The 23,471-nt window shown below is 29.2% G+C and overlaps 1 protein-coding gene, 1 long non-coding RNA gene and 1 other non-coding gene across 3 annotated transcripts; 2 read left to right on the top strand and 1 right to left on the bottom strand.

Annotated features, from left to right (window-relative positions):
* Window positions 1-11,102: 11,102 nt before the first annotated feature.
* On the top strand, window positions 11,103-13,914 carry LOC120174685 (geranylgeranyl transferase type-1 subunit beta-like). The gene is made up of 8 exons (XM_039181455.1): window positions 11,103-11,358; window positions 11,762-11,838; window positions 11,950-12,007; window positions 12,086-12,218; window positions 12,541-12,617; window positions 13,019-13,243; window positions 13,497-13,564; window positions 13,638-13,914. The coding sequence occupies exons 1-8, from the start codon at window positions 11,131-11,133 to the stop codon at window positions 13,789-13,791; spliced, it is 1,020 nt and encodes a 339-aa protein (XP_039037386.1). The 5' UTR covers window positions 11,103-11,130; the 3' UTR covers window positions 13,792-13,914.
* Window positions 13,915-17,676: 3,762 nt separating this feature from the next.
* On the top strand, window positions 17,677-17,901 carry LOC120174523. Its single transcript, XR_005521177.1, has 2 exons — window positions 17,677-17,744; window positions 17,775-17,901. It is a non-coding gene; the product is annotated as an uncharacterized LOC120174523 (long non-coding RNA).
* A 2,819-nt stretch (window positions 17,902-20,720) lies between these two features.
* On the bottom strand, window positions 20,721-20,824 carry LOC120174733. Its single transcript, XR_005521198.1, has one exon. It is a non-coding gene; the product is annotated as a U6 spliceosomal RNA (small nuclear RNA).
* Between the last annotated feature and the right edge of the window lie 2,647 nt (window positions 20,825-23,471).

Here is a 23,471-nt window from a genome sequence, read left to right as displayed (position 1 = left end):
ATTGTCTCTTCATATATAGTATTGTAGCCTTATAGGTGGGTATGGGCATGGGATCTTGATACAATATATCTTCATTATCTCATTTTTTTCTCTTTTTAAAAAAAAAAAGATTTATATGTTATTGATAAAGATAAAATTACAAAACGATAACGGTAAGAACTTTATTAAAAAAAACTCTCTAAATCTAGATAAAGAAGAAAAAAAAGTACAATTTACCCTTGTAAAGCTTACACATAAATACAAAATCAAAGAACAAGATCAAAATCCCACCTTACAACATTTGAATCATCATCTCATTTCTTGAACACTGAATAAAAGAGAATGTAAAACTTTTTAGAATTAAGTTTTTGATCGATCTAAATATGACTTGAATAATTTTTAATATTGAGTCGAAGATTTTTTATTTTTTAATTTGAATTTGGCATAACCTATCTATCTTTTTCTTCTAAAAAGTTTAAATCGAAGTGACTGAAGAATTGATTCTATAAAATTAGGTTAAAATCCATTAATATTATATTCAATCAGTTAGTAAATTAAATTGGGCAGTCCAAAAATTATATTCTTGTAATGTTTTAAATCATGGTTGTTATGATCTGGTTAAATCGATTTAATTGAAAATTGATTATTTAATCATTTAAATCAACAAAATTATATTAAAAGTTATATAAATCATTAAAAATAAAAAAATTCGAGATAAAAATTAACAGTTTAACCAAATAGATCATCAATTCAATCAACCCAACTGATCAACATCATTCCGAATTAATAAAATACAATTATAAAATGTGTAAACTTTTTTTGTTCTAGAGATAGATGAGAAATGAAAAGTGTGAAAGGAAATTAAAATAATTTAGGGTAAGAATGGCAATGGTGCGGGTTTTGCTCGCCCGTCCTCGAAATGAATCCCTGTCCCCGACCCGATCCGAAATATTATACCCGAACTTGACCGGGTTTCGGGTTTCCCGTCGGGTTCGGGTCATTTTGCATACTCTTGTCAGTCTTTCTTAATCAACCATTATATATATGCACTTTCATGACTTTGATTTCTTCTTAAGTCAATACAAAATTCGTTTTAAATTTAAATCAGAAAGGAATTAGGAGAATAATGTGAAAAAGAGCAAAAGAAGAAGTGACTATAGTTTGTTGAACCATTTAATTAAATAAAATATAGATAATCAATTTTTTTCTTTCAAAAATATAGACCAAAGCAAAAGAAAAAATGTTAAAAATATATGAAAATTTGATTTTTTTTTTAAGGAAAGATCACCCCAATCATCCTCTCAATCAATCACTATTTACATATATTTTATAAATAAAACTATTTAAATTCGGATTACTTATAAAGAACAACCCTTAATTTTCCACTAAAATCATCCCTTAGGTTCATATAAATATATTTTCTTTCATTCGTTCTTATTTGTGTTAGTGGTAATGACTACGCTTGTGCCCATGTAACATATCACATCAAATTGTCACAACTCACACCAAACAAAATTTCATTAAAGTTTAACAAAAGAGAATTTTCAAAACATTGATTGAATCCAATGAACTTAAAAACAAAAGCATATTACACTCATCGTATATATAATTAGAATCCATTTATACTTGATGTAAAAATTTTAATTTTATGAATTCGTTGGATGATTTTAGTGGCTAAAGGGAGTGTTGTTCTCTCTCGAGATTCCAAATTCGAGCAGTCGCGTCCACAGTGTGTATTGTCAATAATTAAAAAGATTATGAGGAGATATTATCTTATAATCATCACAAACTATTCAAAAAAATTATATATTTTTTAAAATTGTTAGATAAATAAAAATAAATAACTAAGATTAATTCTTTATTTTTTATGTAAATATTTCCCATATCAAAATTTTTTCACAACTCTAAATAATCTTTTTAGGCGCTGGTCCAAAATAACTAACTGTTTTTTTATCATATATGTATAGCAAATAAAAAAGAATAAAGGTAAATTTAAGTTAGAAGATGTATTTTAATTAAAAAAATTATGTCGGCATTTTAAATGAAATAATTAATGGTCTTAATTATTGGAACTCACTAATAACATTTCAAAAGCAAAATTATCAGATTTTGTTAAACTAAAATATAAAATTATTTTTTTTTGGGTAAAAAGGGAGGAGTTGTCCTAGATTAAGGTCAATTAGGACTAAAGCAATGTCTCTTGCCAGTACATTATAATTTGGTAAAATTTGATTTTAGATAATCTTATATTCTCATAACTAAACATTTTAATATTATATTTCTACCAAATAAATCAAATAATATAATGCAATAGTCTTAATAATGCATCAAATAATGTTATATTCTAAGAATTATATTTCCAGAAAAAATCTTATATTATGTGAACCAAAACACATTGTCCTTAATAAATCCTAAAAAAATTGATAACTTAACTTATATGTATCATTAATGTGTATATATATATATTATTAAAATAATATTTTAAATTATAATAACTAATAATTTTATAACAGTATTGGTTTTTTCATAATATTTTATAACACCTTTGAATAAAATAATTAAAAGTCAATAAAAGAACACACAAATAATTTTTATATAATTTTTTTATCACTTTAATTATATTTTTTCGTTAATTTTTTTATATAAAATATTTTATTTTATTGATAATGTAAATATAATATAATTTTTTTGAATAATCTTAAATGATTACAATATAATATATGTTTATAATTTTTCTTAGTTATTAATAACGTATACACTCTATAAATACAATTATTTAAATCTAAAATTTTAACAGAGAACCGCATTTCCTTTAATACCGAGATGGCTAAATGAATTAAGTAAATATGATAACCTAATATATATTTAACTGAAAATGCATCTACCAACGTAATTTAAACGAGGAAGCCGCCGCGAGTGGAATGAGGAGATAAGTCTTCGTCAAGTGCTCATGGTCGGGTTAATTTAAACGTGTCTACCGTGCCACGTAAGATATAAAATGGGTCCCACAACACCTTCCTGTCTTTGGGACCTACATTGGAATAGTATAACTTTTTCTTTCATTTATATATTTATATGTTTTTTTTAAAAAAGCTGGTGCCACACCCTACGTCTTTCCAAGGGTCCCCCACATATGAAACATGAGGCCGAAATTTTCGTTGAAATTTTCATGGGACTATAGGATACATTGATCAGGCAATCAGCAATTTTGATCATCCCCTTCGATGCCTTGATTATGAAATTTGGACCGTTGGGTTAATTTTAAAGTATAATTTTATCTTCAAAATTTGATCTAATTGATTTGTACTTATTCTTAAGAAGTAACTTTCATTATAACTGCGATATGTTCTTAAAAATTGACTTCCATTGAAATATAGAATTTCGATGCTTCTGAATTGTTAGACCTATGATATATTCTTATGATTTAGCAGGCATATGATCTTATATGTTCGTGGGGTTGGGATTGTGATGAAAGAAGTATAGCCGTTCATCTTACATGTCTGGTAAATTTGCAATCCCGTTTTGGTTCATCCGTCTTGGATGATAATTTCACATCTTGTTAGTTGTGGCAGTATAAAGGGGTTTTGGAAAATCTCTTTGTCTTAGTCTTGTTAATGATGGGTAGTTAGGACTTATTAGCCGCATTGATCATACATTCTGCATCCTGCTATCTTTGGGCGTCCTGACTTGATTTTTTGCGACACTGATTTTATATTTTATCTTAATGATAATGTCATCATGTTATCCCATGTTTCCTTTCTGATATGATTTTTAATAAATATATTTATACATTTTGTATGTGAGATTATATTTCATATGTACGTAGGGTTTATAGTTTATCTTGTCTACATCCACGAATGAGAGAAATGATAATATAATATATACGTAGAGATTACAAAGATCACAAATACTTAAAAAATTGTATCCCCAGATACTCTTCCAACATCCGTATAAAAGTGATATCTAGAATATAAATATTAAAAGTTATAAAGATATTGATTACATCTCTCAAAAATAATTTTATCTCATAATTGAATCTAATTTAATTACCAATTATATTTAATAGGTACAATATAGATATAGGTATAACAAAGTCTCATCTAGATATATCCATTTCTTTATAAATATGATTATTGCTTTATAACAAATTGAGGGGGGGGGGGGAACTTTAGAGTTTAGTTGTTATGTGATTGTATGGGTTCATAATTAGTAAATGAGTAACTTTTTATATGATTATATATATCTCATTTTCAAAACAGATTGTGTTTATATGTTTGTAATTTTTTCTCTTTTTTATAATTTGAGTGATTATAAGGTAGTATTTGTTCATATATACAGAAACTGCAGACGTAGATGCTTGAACCTAGTACCTTAAGAAAGAACAACACTTTATTTAACCACTGAACCGACACTATGAATTCCTTATATTTTTATCTCAATTTGTTATAGAACAATGATCAATATTTTTGGTTGTGTAAAAGGGAAAAAGAAAAGTTTGGTTAGTTAGTTGCATGAAATAGTGGTCCCTACAAATGCCTTTTCACTTGAAATTATGAACAGTACCTACAATGGCCATGGGTGGCACAAAATTAAGGACACTTTTCATGAATGCATTCAAGGTTCTTTCTTTCTTTCTTTTTGCGGGAATTTTTATTTATTTATTTATGAGTATTTATTTTTGGTAAATAATATTTAAATATATTTTAATTGTTTGAAATGTTATTTAAGTATCCATTGAAGGTTAGAGTCCAATTCGGAAATAAAAAAAAAATGAAAATACTTAAAAATGAAGTTATGGTTGATGAAATTAAGAACACCTATAACAATTCCAGCTTACTTAATACTAGATTTTGGCACAAATATTTATATTTTGTAAAATTCATTCAATAATGAATATAGGTAAAATGGGAAAATATATATACTTAAATTTGAATTGATTTTTAGTTATTTTAGTTAAAAACTATATAAACTTTTAAAAAGATAAAAATATCATTAAAATAATACTAATTATAATAAAAAACAATTCAATAATTTTTAATAGAAGTGATGTTCGAATAATGTGAAACACCAAAGTTTACCATGATTTTAATTATAATGACACACAATACCCCCAAGAAATGTCGCTTTAATGAGTTTTGAGGCCATACAATATATAAACTTGTTATAATCAATAATCAGTTGTCTAGTCGATGGATGTTAAATTTTTTAAGTAAGATCAAAAATTTCGAATTCTTACATTATAAATAGAATAAATTGAATTATGATGGTTACTCCCATAACGAGTCTCGGTATTGCAAATTTTAAAAATAATTTGGTGAAAGGGTACCAGAAGCCCTTGTTATTTTCAAGAAAAAAATAATGTGGTCCTCGAATTATTTTTGCACTTGCCTTCAAACTTAGAAAATGAAACCAATGTGACCCTTTGACAAATGGTTTTCGTTGACCGTTACGATACTGACGTGACACTTCACGGTGCTAACATGGTGGTTCACAGCGAACAGTGACATGACAAATGACCTAAATTAATTTTATAATTGAGTTAGAGGATCAAATTGATTTTTTTTAAATTGAGAGACTTATTTGATTTTTTAAATAAAAATATTTAAAATATAAAAATATTCAAAAAGTAAATATAATAAAATACTAAAAATAAAAATTAAATTACTAAAAGTTAAATATATATTATTATTATCTTGAATTTAACAATTTTTATTTTAAATAATTTTTATTTTAAATCTAAACGCGTCCATCCTTTACAAATTTTATTTTTTATATCTAACTCTAACTATCTTAAATTCCAGATATATTTCTAATTCTATTTCACTAATTTTTTATAAAATTGAATTAAATAAACATTATACAATCTTATAAAAATAAAATTTGAAAGTTATGAAATTAAAATTTATTTATTAATTATCATGAAATTATATAATTTAAAAGTATTTATATAAAAAATCATACAATTAAGAGGAGGGGTTTAGTGAATCTAACAAGGGCTTCAGGTACTCTTTTGCGAAACAAAAATAAGAAAGTCGATCTACCTGCAATTTTTTGTTAGATACAATTATATAAAGTCAAAGTGGATATGAACTCCATATGTTTGAGGTGTTTTTTGTCAGCCCAATATTTATTTTTAATTTTTTTTCAAGGAATAACAAAATCGTCTCTACAAAATAAAAATAAAATAAAACTCACATTAGAATTGACATGTACGAACATAAAAATATAATTATACTGCTAAATAAAATAAAATTAGAATTAGAATTCGACACTAAATTTAGTGAATCATTTAATAATAACATTTATAATCACTCTAGTTAATGAATATATATATATAATATTTATTTTTTTATATTTTAAATTTTAATTTTTTTGAAAAAATTTAATAAATCCTTGAACTTTAAAAAAATAAACTTGGTCCTTTAACTCAATAAAAAAAACAATTTAGCCCACCTATCATATCATCAGCCATAACACCAACCACCGTAGATCGCCATGTTAACACTATGAAGTTCCACATCAGCATCGTAATGGTCAAGTACATACATAGTTGATCAAATGATCACATTGAGTTCTTTTTCTAAGTTTGGGGTCGCATTTACTGTAAAGATAATTTAAAGACTATATTTATTTTTTTGAAAAGTATAAGGACCTTAGGTACCCTTTTACCAAATAATTTTAATTTATAAAATGTTAATGAATCAAATATCCTTATACACTCTTGCTTTTATCTATTATTTTAATTCTTTAAAATTTTAGCATCTTAAAGCCCCACATGGGTCACGAGCTTAATTTTAGTATCTTAAAGAATTATTATTTGGGTAATAATTCTATAAAATTTTGTAATTCAATTAGTATTCTTTTACTCATAAATAAAAGAATTAATTGCATCATATGTCCTTAAACTATAATCCTTATTTTAAATTGGTCCTTAAAATTTTAAATATTCTAATTTTATCCCTAAATTATGACTCTCATTTTAAATTAACCCTTAAACTTTTAAATATTCCAATTTCATCCCTAAACTACAACCCTCTTTCTAAATTGGTCCCTAAAGTTTTGAACATTCCAATTTCATCCTCAAATTCATCCAAATATGTAACTAGTTTCAACCATAGTTTAACCCAATTTTTTCCAAGCATATTATAAAATAACTTGACCTAACGATTTTATTAACAATGGATGTGATTAGTATATACATATAGTTTGGGATGAAATATGAATGTTCAAAATTTTGATTATTAATTTAAAATAATAATCATAATTTAGGGATGAAATTGGAATATTTAAAAGTTTATAAACCAATTTAAAATAAAGGTCATAATTTGAGGACACATGATACAATTAACTCTAATAAAATAGAATTTATACCAATAATCAATTTATTAGTGGGATGAGATACTATATCTTTTAAAGAATGTCAAAAACTCAAATCCTAGCTTTGTGAATGAAATAAATTGGGTAGAAATGATGTCTTATATTATAATTTTATGATATTTGATCCATCAATAAATCAAATATTAGTGAATAAAAAAAATATGATGACATAAATAGGTGTCGTCACTTTCATGAGAATTTTGAGGTGGAAACCCCAGAAAGAGTTTATCGTAAGAAAGCGCGTAAATGCATGCAAAATTGAAATGACTGATAATGAAAACTTAGCACATTTAATTATATAGAATGCAAGAAGTGACCTTTGCAAATTAGTGGAAGTTGACGATAAGATTTGATTATCCCTTTCAACCCACTAATATCATATTAAATAACAATCTATACCGACATTTCTTTCTTTTTCACATAAATAAAAACAATTAATTTTATTAAAAAATCAAAACTACAATAAGAATTTACAATTAGGTTTGTAAATTGAATACATAATTAAGATATTCTCCTGTAACTATTAATAAACAAGAATTACTCATTTCAAATCATATAAGAATCATACAGAGAAAATGTAAAAAAAACTATCTAAAACAACTCTTACAATAGGTAAATACTAATAGATATTACTACAACGACTAACCATAACATGAAATTTAACAACCAAAAGATCACCATCTATATGTACATTTCTATTCGGGCATATTTGGCATTATCTGCATTAACCGGGCCAGCAAATATTGTTCTCACAAGCTTATTGTCGTGACGCGTAGCTCCACCGAATCCGGCGTCACTATCCTTGGTTGCGCCGTCAACATTAAATTTGAACCAGCCAGCTAGAGGAGGACCATAATTAAAGTGATCATCTCTTGATGGGGCTTTCGACGGTTGGCATTTTGATGGATGTGACCACCATAGAGTTTCCGATCCTCCTGCATGGCTTTGACCCACATCATCCATCTTAATTTGGTATGGAATACCGACCCCTCAATCGTCATGACTTTGTTGTCGAAGACTTCATCATTACGAGCTAGCCATATTGTCCATGATGCCACCATCGAGACAAGCCAAAGGCTTCTTTCTGAACCTGAGAAAGAAACTTTGAGCAGAAATCACAATGTTTAGTAGTAAAATATGAACCAAACGATGTTAATGGTTAAAAAGATAATTATTATCTTTAGATGTTTAAAGTTTGAGCATGTCATCTACAGGGGTGTTTGAGTGTTTATTGTCAAACAATAAGAGTCTTTCAAACATATATATTACCTTATAATCACACTAAACTAGTAAAAAATAAGAAAAATAATATTCATCAAATTCTTATTATCTTTCAATAACAATAAAAGGATTAGTTCCGAGCATTACTCTAAAAGATACGTAAAGCCTATAGAAAAATTCTCAACGGTTCAATTATTTAATATAAAACTCAAAAGATATGAACATGTTCAGATAAAATTCTCAATTCAACATCCTCCTTCATTGTGATATAAATACTTGTATTCTCGATTTCTTTCAATTGTTAGCACTCGAACACTTTCTTCTTTTCGTCAACATGAGTATACCCCTAGATGCAATGGTCTTAGATATGGGGGGCAAGGACATTAGCAACCTTACCTTTCTTCTTTTTTTGGCTCTTCAATATTGCATTCCTTTGATGCATATGTGAATTGAATTTTCTTCAATTACTACTTATTTTCTTCAATTACTACCTATTTTATTGATTATACTCACCCTGAAATTTAATTTGAATAATCAAATATAAAAATTTTATATTATTAACAAAAGTGTATTCACCTTTAAAAATATTTATGAATTCATCACAGCTCATAGTGGTCTGGCTGATTGATTGACTTTAAGGGTGTGTTAGCCCCTTGGAGATATTTTCCATTAAGTCAAGATGGGCCATATTCATCGGATGTTCATACCCAAATTCCGTAGACGAGTCTGAGTTGTGCCCAAACCCTATTGGACTCGCCCCATATGTCTGCAATCCTTTTAAAGTTCCAACACTGTAAAGGGACTCCTCAAACTTGTATCCATGCACCACGTTCTGGCTTCAATACCTCCTCCGTCCAAGCCTTCAAGGGTTAAATTCAACGAATATTTCTTTGACAACTGATCTCTACTGTTGAATCTTGCCAAAAGACGAACGTTGATTTTGAGTGAGATCATAAAAAAAATTGTGAAGAAGAAAACATTAAAAAAAACAAACATTCTAATGTCTATTTTATCACCATCGACGATAAATTATAGTCGACTGCCATCGATAACGACACTAATAACTTAATAATATAACAACTAAAAAACTTATTTGAAAAATTCCATGTTATAATTAATTTTTTTTATAGTTTGGTGATAAAACAATAGGATCAAAGTTCACTGACTAATGGGGTAGTTTACCATGACATGTTGCATTTTGCATCACTATATAGAACACAACTACCTTGGGGTAAAGTAGTTGCCTTGAAGAAACTTCACCGATTAAAAGCAGAAAATTCGGCTTTCGACACGACATCAAAACATCATAAAACTTCACGGATTTCTATTTACACTAACGGTCTGTAGCGGATCTAATCTTTAGTAAGGGTAGGCACGTAGTTCCGAAATTTCTTCAAATATTTATTTATTTATTTATTGTGTTTATCTTAAAATTTTATTATATCTATTCCGTACAAACATTTTATATATGTGTGCACATCCTCTAAAATATTTTTAAATTTATTACTATTTTTTTAAAACTAAAAATACAAGAAAAAAATAGTTTGTTTTCAACTTAAGAGACGAAGTGGAAGTTGTGGAAATGGGACAGGAATTGAGATCACCATAGGCGTATCGCATGCTCTGTCTTATTTGCCCCATGATTGCAACCATCTAATAGCTCATCGACGGTGGCGGATGCATGTATACTTTAAGATGAATAGGTGCTTATCTTGGAATCCGAATTTCTTTGTGTTTGTTGTTCATTTTATTGATGGTGTCCACCCTAAAATTTTATTGGTGTCCTCCTAAGCAATAATAAAGATTTCAGCCTACTCTTGAATACTTAATTGTGAAGTCTTGAGGGAAGAAATAAGATAAGGGCCGTATTTGATGGATTACCTTTTAACTCAAAAAGATGATGAATATTGCTAGAAATCAACAATATGTCGTTTCTTCTTCATGCTTATATTATGACTTATATACCATCATTAGTGTTGATATCAAATTTTGAGTAATCATAATTATTCATACGTTGATAGTTTAAATATATTTGAATGTCAAATAGTAGATTTAGTCTGATCCATGATTCAATCTATTTAACACATAATCGAGATATATTGTATTTCTCGCCTTTTTCTATCTTTTTACCATCCTGATTTTGGTAATTAAAAAGAGTAAATATCTAACTTTGAGAGAAAAATATTAGTTTTTTCATAAATTTAATAGAAAATCAACAACATTAAAGACTTAACAATCGAAATTACAAAAAAGAACAAAATAAATAAAGTAAAAAAAGAAAATCAAGTTATTGACCAAAAACTAATTTACCCAATAAAAATCGAAGTTAAGAAAAAGCTAAAACTTAAAAATACATAAACAAATTAGCATGTTAACCGGAAACGGAATACTTGAACACAGTTTGGACTCGAGCTTTGAGGAATTAAAGGATAAGGACTAAATATTAATTTTGAGGACAATATAGGGAGCAAAAATAAAATTTGACCCAAATCAGAACTCCCGGGAGGGGACCCCAAAAATTTTGGTAGGAAAATTCGTAAAAGCGGGAACAGAATGGCGACGAGCGACCCTTTGGATTTCGATGTCGGAGTAGAAGAAGACGAAGAGGGAACGCCGTCGCCTTCATCTCCGCTGTCCTACTTCGACAGAGATCGGCACGTTGGGTTCTTTGGAATGTTGTACGATTTGATGCCCTATCACTCCCAATCACAGGAGATCAATCGGTTCACTCTTGCATTCTTCACTATCTCTGGCCTTCACCTTCTCAAAGTCTTAGATCGCGTAACCTGTTAATTGTTTGGTTTTCCTTTTTTGTTATTTTTTAAATTTAGATTGCGAATTTAGCAGAAATGTGAATTTGAAGTTAAAATAGCTAAACTTGAATTGATTACAAAGTAATCGTTCGTTTTATTTTGTAAAATTTTAATCTTTCGTTCAAGAAAACCTTGATTGATTGCAATAGCGTATTAGCTTCTTATACCTTCATTAAAAATACTAATGATTTTAGATTATTTTTATTCATTTTCTTATAAAATTTGGCTGTTGGTCATCTTTTTTAGTTAATTAGGAAGTAAAGAAACCTCTTTCTTAAGACAATTTGATCATACATTGAACTTTAATTAGATTGTACCCCAAAAAAAACCTTTTAGAGGTACCTATTGATTCTGGTTTGCATATATTTTAGGTTGATAAGGAGAGAGTTGCCAGTTGGGTTTTATCTTTTCAAGCTCATTCGAGAAGTCGAGCTGAATTGAAAAATGGTTTGGGCATTTGCTTATAAATAGTCTTGTTTTGTTGCCTTTTGGTGCTCCATTGTGCTTTTGATAAATAGAAGTTATTTTCTAGAACGAAATGTGATTTTTTTTGTGTAAGACAATTTTACGGGTTTCATGGTTCTAGGACGTCACAGTTCCCTCCGGATGAAAATAGAGTATGAAAAAAGTCATTATATTGTCTTTAAGTCATTAATTGTTTAGTTTAATTTTTTTTTCTGTTTGTTTGCATAGAGGTTTCGTTTCATAATGCTGGTCACCTGGCGAGCACGTATTGTGCCCTAGTCATACTAAAGATTGTTGGCTTTAATATATTGACCATAGACAAAGAATCAATATTGATATCAACGAGGAATCTTCAACAGCCAGGTACCTACGAAGTGTCGTCCGTCTACCCGTATTGGTTGTAAGGGCAATCATATATTGATGGTATTCCCGTGCACAAACATGGAATGGAAAGGGAAAGACCAACATTGTTTTTTCTTCCTTCCAAATTCTCATGCGATAGATCTTGTAGACTGGTTACTTTTGCATAAAGATGAAGCTACTAATTTTGTTTCTCATAATCTTGCAGTTTCTTCGACTTGTATATTGTGCTGGTAAGAACTGAAAGCATTACCAGTTACAGTTCAAGCTATATAATTTCAAGTTCTCCATAATGAAATCTTGGTTTAGCTAATTGATGTATCAGCTGCTATCTGTTTTATGTTGGAGGATTGGAGTGACATTGATAGGGAGAAAACCAAGGACTACATCTTAAATTGCCAGGTCTACCTGCATTGCACTGTTGAACTATCGATGCTTTCATTTTCTCTTTATTTTCTGCATATATTATGGCCTGTATACTGAAGAAGTGATTTTATTCTTTCAGTCTTATGACTGTGGCTTTGGCTTGATGCCTGGTTTAGAATCACATGGTGAGTTAAATAATATTTCATCTAATTGCTGATTTATGTTCTGACAACCCCGTGCATCTAGAGCAGGCCTAATCACTGTTTCTCTGCTATTTTCTCATTGCACATAGTTGTCATCAAATTTTAAACAAATTCAGCTGAGCATGATTTTGGTCGATATTTAACTGATTCCAGTTCCCTTTTCCCTCTCATACTACTTTTATCAAATTTTCATAGTGTTCAGTGTAATATGCTGGCGGGTTTATATTTTAGTAGGAAAAGTTTCTTCATGAAGCAGCCTTAGGCTATATATCTTTAGTTCTTGATTCTGTTCACTCTGATGATGATACCAACAGCATTAGTCTTAATGATGCACGGTGTGGTACGTATTGTGCCATGGCATCTCTTCGATTAATGGGGTACATTGAAGATGACCTTCTGTCAAAAAATGCAACTTCTTCTATCATAAATGTGCCGTTAGTGCTCAACTGGTGCATGCAGGTTTACTTTTATCATTTAACATCTAGAAACATCACTATTCATGCCTGGAAGATGTTTTTAGCTTAATATGTAGAAGTTGACAATGAACCTCAAGAGTCATTATAAGAGCTTAAAAGTGCTAATAAAGCAAACATTTTTTCGGAGATTTACTATTATTATCTAAAATCAAATTTTAAGTTGGTTGTTAGGCCTTTTATGCATTTTTTTTTGCCTTGATAATGATTTCATCCTCTTTCCTCTCTTCTTTCAACAGACGCAGGCAATTGATGGTGGATTTCAAGGCAGAGCCAATAAATCTAGTGATACATGCTATGCATTTTGGTAAGAAGAAAAACCTTTGTTCATGACATGGTATAAGGTGTCTTTGTTTTGATGAAATGATGTTCTTGTGTAGGGTTGGGAAAGTTTTGAGGATCTTAGGGGGCTACAAATTCATTGACAAGACTGCTCTATGCAGATTTTTGCTGACTTGTCAGTCTGAGGTGTTCATACTACTTGACACTTTATCTAGAAATCAGCATGCATTCGAACAACCCTCGTTTAAATGAGGGTTTATCATAGTTTCTCAAAAGATACCCTTTGCATTTAAATGTAAAGTAAATAGAATACAACCCCATGATCCGTGGAAGACAATATTATTGAATGTTCTCTAGAAATGCTTTTTCAGAAAGGAGTTTTGATACTAGGAGTAGGAGCTACAGAAAATGGAATCAATGCAGCTGAAAATGTCATATCAGTTGCCTTGCTTCATATACTTATATGCAATCCAATAGTGATATAATAGCCCTTATCTCTGCATAAATATCTCATTTATTAATTCTATGAAGGTTGTGATTCGTATCTGTCAGACTATCAATTATGTTCCCTTTTTTATTTTATCATTTAGGAGGTTTCAGCAAGTATCCCCGGGAGCTACCCGATTTGTATCATTCCTATTACGGATGTACTGCATTCAGCCTATTGGAAGAGCCTGGCTTGAATCCACTCTGTGCTGAACTCGGAATGACAGATCTTGCTGCCTTAGGTATTCTTTGACACCATTTTTATTTATTACCTGCCTGCATATGTTCGCAATACATGTACCCTGAACTCCAGCGCACCTTTGATAGTGCATCCTGTTTGTTTATTGGACTTGTAGTTTGTGGTAATCTTTCTTGACCACAGTTCTAAGCGTATTTACGTAGTTAAGATTTAAGAAAACTTGAACTTAGTGTTTTATTGAAAATTTTCATTATGTAAGCTCAAAGTATGGTAGGATTGGCAAGACATCAATAATTAGTTTGATTCTAATCACATTGCTGTCCTTTATCCATCCCGCGTAGTCATGTATGCTTCTCTCATTCATGGCTTGAATCTTTCTTCGGATTATGATAGCTTGTTCATAACTTGGAACATGTTGGTGTTGTTGTAATTGCTTTCATCCATGATTCACACTAGTTTTGAGTTTTTTTCCCTCGAACAGATCAAAATTGTTGCATCACCGCACTCACTCCATCTTTGATTTGTCCAAGCTCCCTACCTTCCTACAGTAAAAGAAAACGACACGAGGGTTCTGTGCGGTGAAAAGTCGCTCTCACCGCAACGAAAGCCTCAATGTGGCGGAAAGACAATTTCGCCAAAAGGGTTTTGAGAGTCCGCCATAGATGCGTGGCTCTCTTAATGTGTTAATTACTCATAATCCCCTCAAATCCTACGGGTGCATATGATTCACGGAAAATATTTATCAGAGGTAATATTATTTTTCGGAATTATATACTCAGGTTTACAAAAATATTACTAACATTAGCCTTCTTTTATTATGATTTAGAGAACCATATTACTACCCATTCCATAGATATTTATCAATTCATGCAGTTTGGACAAATTTACTTTTAAAATAATGAGTCTTCTTCATATTGGTTCATTAGTTGCATATCTTTTTAACTACATAGTTATTATTTGAGGTGTAAATTTATGTAGTTTGTATTTAAATGATTCTTTAATATTTATTATTATTGTATTTATGATGTCTCAAGTATTATTTTCTAAAATATATTATCTAAATATGTAACTCATAATATAAATTTGGTTCGAGTTTGAATTTTATTTTTTTATACAAGATATTTACTTATATAAAATTTAAAATATTTTGTGATACATTAACTATATTAATAATACTTTAAATTTTAAGTGTTTTAAAAAAATAGATAATGTAACAAAAGTCAAAACAAATTATATTTTTGTATGAAAATGCGTCAATTTAATATTGAAAGTGTAAATTGTTATATATATCACAACGATCATATTTAGTTAACTTTTATTCAAGTAATTTTATATTGTTCCAATTAAATAATATAATTTAAAAAAATTATAACAAATAAGAAATAGAAATGTAACATTCTTGTTAATAAATTAGATAATTTTATATTATGAAAATTTTATTTTTTAAAAAAAATTATATTTTGTGAGTCAAATATAATTTTAAGTTGAAAAAGAAATTATATATTAACCGAAGTAAAGATTTAGTGGATAGTATCCATTTTTGGCGTGAAGAAAGAACAAAAATAAGAAGGCATGAAAGGAAGGTGAAGAGAAGGGTGGGATGTCAAAATGTGATGATTTCTGGTAAGGTGGGGTTTGCTTTATACGTGTAGCTCCCAATATACACTTTCACGGGCAATTTCAGCTGCTTTGTCGTTTTGGAAACTCCCAGTCTTATTATTATTAAAAAAAATAACTCTTTCGGTAATTGTTTTGTTAAATCTTTTGATTATTAAAAGTTACTGAATTATTTCAAGCTATATGATGTTTTGTTGAGTTCCTTAACTATTAAAAGTTACAAAATGATAATCCGAATATTCATTTATTCAAAACTCATCTTTTTCTGTTAAAAATTGAAGGTTGTCTGTATTGGACGTTAACATATTAACTGAGATATAATAAAATCATATTTTAATAATGTCTACTAATATCACTGCTGCTTTCAAGCACTGACTAGACATCATAGTATTTCAAGCATTAATTAAGACGACCATTAATTTTTAACGAAAAATGATTAGTATGAAAAATATGAATAATCGGATGATCATTTTGTAACTTTTAATAGTCAAATGATTCAACAAATAAGTAGCCTATAATTGAGTCATAATTTTATAGCTTTTAATAGTTGTGGGACCATTTATTCACTTTACTTATAAAAATATTCCTTCATTGTATTTATGTATTTGAACATGAACCAAACGACCTTAGTAATTATTAATTAAGGGGCTTGTTATTATCCTTTGAGATCTCGAATTCAAGCACCACATATATATTTGAATATAATTTTTTTCAAAAATAATTACATTTACTTTGGATATATGGTATATCAAACTAATTTCAATTTTGAAAAATTATGCCTTTATTAATTGCCACGTCCACATTATCTTAAAATATGAACCGTTTGATTGATAAAATTAAATGACCGATAATCATTAACATATTTTAATAATGAAATGACTGCAAATGTAGTTTACCCAACTTTTTATTCAATCTTATGTAGTCCACGGAGGGTATTTCATAATTCGGAGGTCTCTTACGAAAGCTGCTCTCAACCTGGTGTTGGAGGTAGCTTACTATCTTACCTCCCCTTACCCCATACATGGAAAAAAGTGACAACCATTTTTTATTTTTCCAAATTTGCACCAAATCTTTTTTAATTGAGTAAAAACTAAACAATAATCATCCGGTTGAAGAATGTAACCATGATGCCAACATCAACAACAATTTTTACAGAAATCAATATCAATCTATATTTACTAACAATTTAAAGCACAGATTTGTAAGAAATTTACAGTACCAAATCTTAATAAAAGATCAGTAAATCAATTCACTCCTTGAAATGATTACAATAACAGCTAATCATTAACAGCTAAGGAGAGACAGATAAATATAAAAACAAATCCCCTACTACTTTCAGTTTTTGGTTGGTCATCAGAAGAAGAAGAAAAAAAATAAATAAAAATATTGTTAATTCAAATTGAAATTGGCCATTGCTGATGAAGAACAAGACCAGAGCAAAGTGCCTGAGATTTGGACTCATTGAACCCTATTTTCTTTCCTCTTATCAACAATGATTGTGAATTTGTGAATGATTCATCTTCTTCACCATTGTTACCTACTCCCTCCATCAGTGTGTAATCTTCTTCCTGTGGAGCTTCTCCTCGGCTTCTTGCAAGAACCTGAACTTGGGAAGAGGTGAGGATGATGACGACATGTCTGCATCTCCACCGTTTGATGATTCAAACAAAGGGTTGAATGCTCCGCAAGCAGCCTTGATGGAGTAAGTGGAGGTGTCGAGAATGGAGGCGAAGCAAGTGGGGTAAGATATGGGGTTTCAACACTGAAAACCACATCACTCAAGCTCCTCCCTTTCCTTGATTTAATGCAGATGATGATGAACTTGAGATGGCTGTTGTTGGATTTCGTGTGGACTCGGTGCTGATTTCTTCCAGCAAAACATGTAGAACAACTCAGTTGCTGGGTTTTGTAATCACTCTCAATGTCTACTGAGTTTTGTTGTCAATCTCTTCTTCCACCATAACAAGTAATACAACTCAGCAATCAAAGCTAAGAACAGAACAACAAAAACTATGCTCAAACCAAGCCCTACACAGCTCAAAGATTTCATTTTACATCACAAAAATAAAATCAAAAAATACCTTTCATCAGTTCAAGAAACAAGTGAAAAATCAAAGGGAAAAGCACAGAAAATAAGGGTTGATGAGAGGTTTCAATCAAAGAACAAAAACCCAGAAAGTAAAGTTATGAACTTTGACCTGAAAGTTGAAACATCCCCACCCCAAATTGAGTTCTATGATTATCGAACCTATCATTTTTTTTTTCGTCTTGAAAACATTAGAAATATACACTCCTTCAGCTTTTACCTGCTAAAATAATATTGTTTGTTAAAACAGAGGAATGAATGAATAATTAAATGTTAAAAGTTTTCCTTTTTCTGTGAATATCACACCATTTTTAATCATTAATCATGATTATGAAAAATGATTTTTGTTTTTTTTAAAAGGATAAATACACCGTAGATCATTAAACTGTGTTTAAATAATCATTTTGCTCACTTAACAATTTAAAAGTTGTAAAATAATCATTAATTTACAAATATTTATAAAATGTTTAATAATTTTATTAAACTGTTATAAAATAACTGTTAAATTTTATCAATTATTACAAATGATACTTAAACTTATTATTTTTATAATTATTATTTTATGACAGTTCTAACTTTTTTAAAATTTAATAATTAAAATAATAATTTCAGCAAAATTCAGTGGCATACAACGTACTTTCTTTTTTGAAATAATTGAGTATGCAAAAGAACAAAAATGAAAAGCACAAGAACTACACAAACACCTACTAGTAGATATACAATTTTTTAATTAAAAATAAATAAAATTCTCCAAAAATAACATTTTTTAGTATATAATATATTGGTCATTAAAACTTATAATATAAAATTTTATCTTGAGAAAATTCTCTTAATTCAATTAATTATATTCACAATATCAAATTTTAAATTTTTAATATGATACTTTTTTTAACATTTTCTTTAGGTATTTAAGAGCATTTTAATGAAAGCTTAGTTTTGAAATATGAAATTAGAAAAAAAAATACTCTTCTAAAAATGATTGAATTTTAACTTTAATATTTATGGTTTGAAATTAAATTTTATAATATAACAGTATTTAGCATTTTAACCTAAACATTAAAAATATTAAACTAATCATACTTAAAATTTTAATAGAAGGATATAATATCCCTTGAGAGGACTTTTCTTTAAAGAAATTATGCAGAGATTTTAATGTGTGGAGTAGAAAATTTAACAAGGGTATAATAATTTTCAATTAAATTGAATCTAAATTATATATAATATTAATATGAATAAACTTCATTCAGATTTTTTACTTATAAATATATTTTTAGGGCGTTTGATGAGTGAAAATAGATAGCTGAGATTAACTCATTGTTTTTCTTTTCTAGTGAATATCTTCTCATTTTTTATTATTAATTTCAGCAATCTATTTTTCACTCATCTAACGATTTTGAATCTGTGTAAAACTAAAAAACGTTTTATATTGTGTGAGAGGGTCATATCCCATCATAAATAGTATGATTATTATGATATATACATAAATTGAAAACAAGTGAATGTCAAAAAGTTGAGACAATCTAAGGTCTAATTTGTTAATTTTAAAAGGCATAATGATAACATATGATGGAAATGGTTAGTTGACAAATGATTAACGCTTTAAAATAGAGAGTTTTTTTTGCCCTAAAATAAAATTGGGGAAGGATAGGACAAAATACTCCCCAAAAAAAATAGAGATCAAAGTGATTATTTAATCAAATGTTATGTGCCTTTTTACCCTAAAATAAAAAAAATTAAGAATCAAAATACTCGAATAGAGGTCAATATGACTACTTAATCAAATATCATGAATATTTTTGACATTATATCATTTTAAAATTGACAGAAATCTAAGAAGTATTTGAACAAAAATGAAGCCAAAGCTAAATTTTACTAATATCACAATTTTCAAGTAGTATTTAAACCGAAACATGGGATTTAATTTATCTAGTTTTAAAATTAACGAGGACCGTAAAGATAGTTAACCCAAACATGAGGAGAGCCCCCTCCCATCCCTAAGATACTTCCTTAAATGGAGTAAAATTATTGAGTGTCGGAAAATAATATGGACCCAATATATTATTATTGGCAATAAATTCTCCAATTTCCTTAAACTAAAAAAGAATCAAAATACTCGAATAGAGGTCAATGACTACTTAATCAAAATATCATGAATATTTTTGACATTATATCATTTTAAAATTGACAGAAATCTAGAAGTATTTGAACAAAAATGAAGCCAAAGCTAAATTTTACTAATATCACAATTTTCAAGTAGTATTTAAACCGAAACATGGGATTTAATTTATCTAGTTTTAAAATTAACGAGGACCGTAAAGATAGTTAACCCAAAACATGAGGAGAGCCCCCTCCCATCCCTAAGATACTTCCTTAAATGGAGTGGATAAATTATTGAGTGTCGGAAAATAATATGGACCCAATATATTATTATTGGCAATAAATCTCCAATTTCCTTAAACTAAAAGTAATTGTTTATCCATTTTCAAATAGTTTTATTAAACTTAATTGAGATTATATTTCATTTATAATATATATATAACAATATTGATTTTTAATTCACGAAGAAAGTTAATAAATCATTACTTGTTTCGTTTATTTACTTTTTTTTTCTTTTAAAATAAATTAAAGATAGTAATTTTATCAAAAACAATTATCATTAGTGTGAAACCAAAATTTCAAAGCAGTAAACACAAAATTTAGTTCGTGATTATAATCATTAAGTGGACTTTAATATTTTCTTAAAAAGCAAATTCTAACAGTGTGCTTTAAACGCACGTTTAAAGTTGATCATTTAAAAAAAAATTCTTTGTATTCGTGACCGTTATTCTTGCGCAACGATCATGTTAATCTTCTCTATATCATTCTAATTTTATCATATATATAGTCAAGGGAGTCATTTTTAATATACTAAAAATAAATATGCTAATTGTTGATTTTTATTCATATATATTAAATATTTAAATTAATTATTAAGATAAAATTTATCTTAATTATTTATTTTTATTATTAAAGTTAAAGACGCTTTCAACCAGTCTTATCTTTTGAAAGATATGTTTGATTGGATGTGTATTTGTCCAATATGACAACTCAGTCAACAAATACTAAAAATTATATTTATTGACGTAAAATACATACTTAATCGGTCATCGTTGTCAAAGATTTAATAAAAAGGGCAATTTATGTTAAATATCACTCACCTTTAGGCACTGACTTGAAAATGCCACTGGCGTTTTAATTTTGCTAATTTAAGCACTGACGTTTATGTTTTATTCTAATTAAGCCACTTCGCCGTTAATCCGTTAACGGGACGATGACATGGCATGGATGGGCCATGACGGTGATGATGTGAATGCCTTACCAAAACGACATCGTTTCAACACAACTATTTTGATGCTCAATAAAGACAAAACGACGTCATTTTGCTTGAAAAAATTATTAAAATAATATGCTCATGGGATTTGAACCCAAAACCCCTGGATATTAAACATATTTCTTAACCATCGAGCTACCTTATATTTCTTTGTTGGTTTTTCTATAAAAGTTTTAAAATTTTAAAACTTCGATTAATAATGCTTGAACCCCAAATAAAATTATTGCTTAACCCATGGCATCGATATCTAGTACCCTTTATCTCCATCTTCGTTCTCTTGTTTTCATCACCATATTCTCAAAGTTGTTGCTTTTAGTAAATTCAAGAACACACCCAGCATATGTACAAGATCTCAAATATTTGAAAAATGATGTGGACCCTCCTTTCATTGCTCCAGATCTTGATTGAGCTCCTGGGATTTCTCCATTGACCCATGCGACAACAACTTCACTAACCACTTCACTTGCGACTTCAAGTGTGATACACTCGTCTTTGGTTTGCTTCGAGTTCCTGACTCTTTCTCCAATTTATAGGCTCATGGTAAATGCACATCACAGGTGCATCCAAGCTTATTAAGAAACCAAAAGTGTCAAGGTTAAACTAGCTCCATGCCCAATGAATATACACAATGTTGAAGCCGAGCATATGGTATTTCCAAATTACAAAAAACTTTCAATCTTGAATTCAAAATCAGATATCAGTGACTAATTGAAGATCATATGCTTATAAAGACCATTTGCCTTCAATAATAAGTCCAAAGAAACAACAAAATGTACATCAATGCAACACAATTGTTAGTTTAAACTTTACAAATGTGCAACACCTCTTCAAGGCAGAAATTAATAAAGCCAGAAGGTTTTTCTAATTGCTTCAACTTGCAACAAAAACACCTTAAAATAGCACGAATGCATATTCAAAGCTAATCAAAATAATAATATCCCACCCACCCTCCCCCAAAATAAAAAGCTCCACAACCCTTGTAATGAATATTACCACCCGATTCACTAGCCATATCACCATAGGAAGCATCCATTGCACATTTGACCAAATGGGTTTTCTGCATCTTCCACCTTCTGATAGAAACTGTCCACTTATTCCTTCACATTTAACACGCTTAGGTCAACTAGGTCTCTCCGGGAACTCAGTCACCGTTGAAATACCCGCCGTTCTTGGCTCACTCCCTCACCTTAAAAAACTCTACCTTGACAACAACCATCTCAATGGACCAATTCCTCCAAGTTTAACAACCTAACACGCTTAAAACGACTCGAAATCCAACCAAACTACATTTTCGGTGAGTTTCCTGATCTGGGTTCACTCAGAAAGCTTTACTTTCTCAACGCTGGCGATAACAACGTATCTAGCCAAGTCCCATCAACGTTTCCAGTATCTCTCGTCGAGCTCTCGATGAGGAACAATAACCTAGACAACATCGACAATATTAGGTTCTTACAAGTTCTAGATCTCAGTCACAACATCTTATACAGTGCAATATCATCAGTTTTTTCAAGCATCGTTAAAAACTTTTATAGAAAAACCAATAAAGAAATATAAGGTAGCTAAATGGTTAAATATTATGTTTAATATCCGGGGGTTTGGGGTTTGAATCCCAAGAGATGCGTATTATTTTAATACTTATTTCAAGCAAAACGACATCATTTTGTCTTTATTGAGCATCAAAATAGTTGTGTATTTATTTTAGGGGAGTTGCGTTCCCTAGAGGCTTCATTGTGAGCTGATATCTTTTTTACTTTCTTTTTCCCTTGTAACAAAAAAAAAAAGTTAGAATTTGAATTTTAACATTGTAAAAGGACCAAATTGAGTTGGAAGTATTTTTTTATAATAAATTTTTATAATATTTAATTCAGATTATTCAATTAATGAAACAAATACAAATGGCTATATTAAAATGTGTAATATATTCTCGGACAAAAATTTCCAAACTATAAAAACCAAATTTAACCCCATATTACATTACATGCATCGATGAAGAAAAGATTCACGCAAAATATCCCATTATATATATACAGTAGGTTTTGCCGAAAGAAACAATAACACGGTTGAATCCAAAATGGAATTCATATTCCAGGCTTGGATGGTGGATGCATGTTTCATTTAGGGTTTGGAGCTGATGGCATCTTCTTCGTCTTATCCATGTATGGACATAATTTTAT

The sequence above is a fragment of the Hibiscus syriacus genome, unplaced genomic scaffold (assembly GCF_006381635.1).
Source record: "Hibiscus syriacus cultivar Baekdansim isolate YM2019G1 unplaced genomic scaffold, ASM638163v2 tig00112114_pilon, whole genome shotgun sequence".
NCBI classification, from domain to species: Eukaryota; Viridiplantae; Streptophyta; class Magnoliopsida; order Malvales; family Malvaceae; genus Hibiscus; species Hibiscus syriacus.
The sequence above is the reverse complement of the archived record's forward strand: the minus strand, read 5'-3'. Positions and strand labels throughout refer to the sequence as shown.

What these genes read in the sequence shown, in the direction of transcription:
- LOC120174685 (XM_039181455.1), top strand. Translation starts at nt 11,131, where the DNA reads ATGGCGACGAGCGACCCTTTGGATTTCGATGTCGGAGTAGAAGAAGAC. An exon ending in TCCCTCCGGATGAAAATAGA is followed by an intron (nt 12,008 to 12,085) that starts GTATGAAAAAAG and finishes GTTTGCATAGAG; the next exon opens with GTTTCGTTTCATAATGCTGG. An exon ending in GATACATGCTATGCATTTTG is followed by an intron (nt 13,565 to 13,637) that starts GTAAGAAGAAAA and finishes GTTCTTGTGTAG; the next exon opens with GGTTGGGAAAGTTTTGAGGA.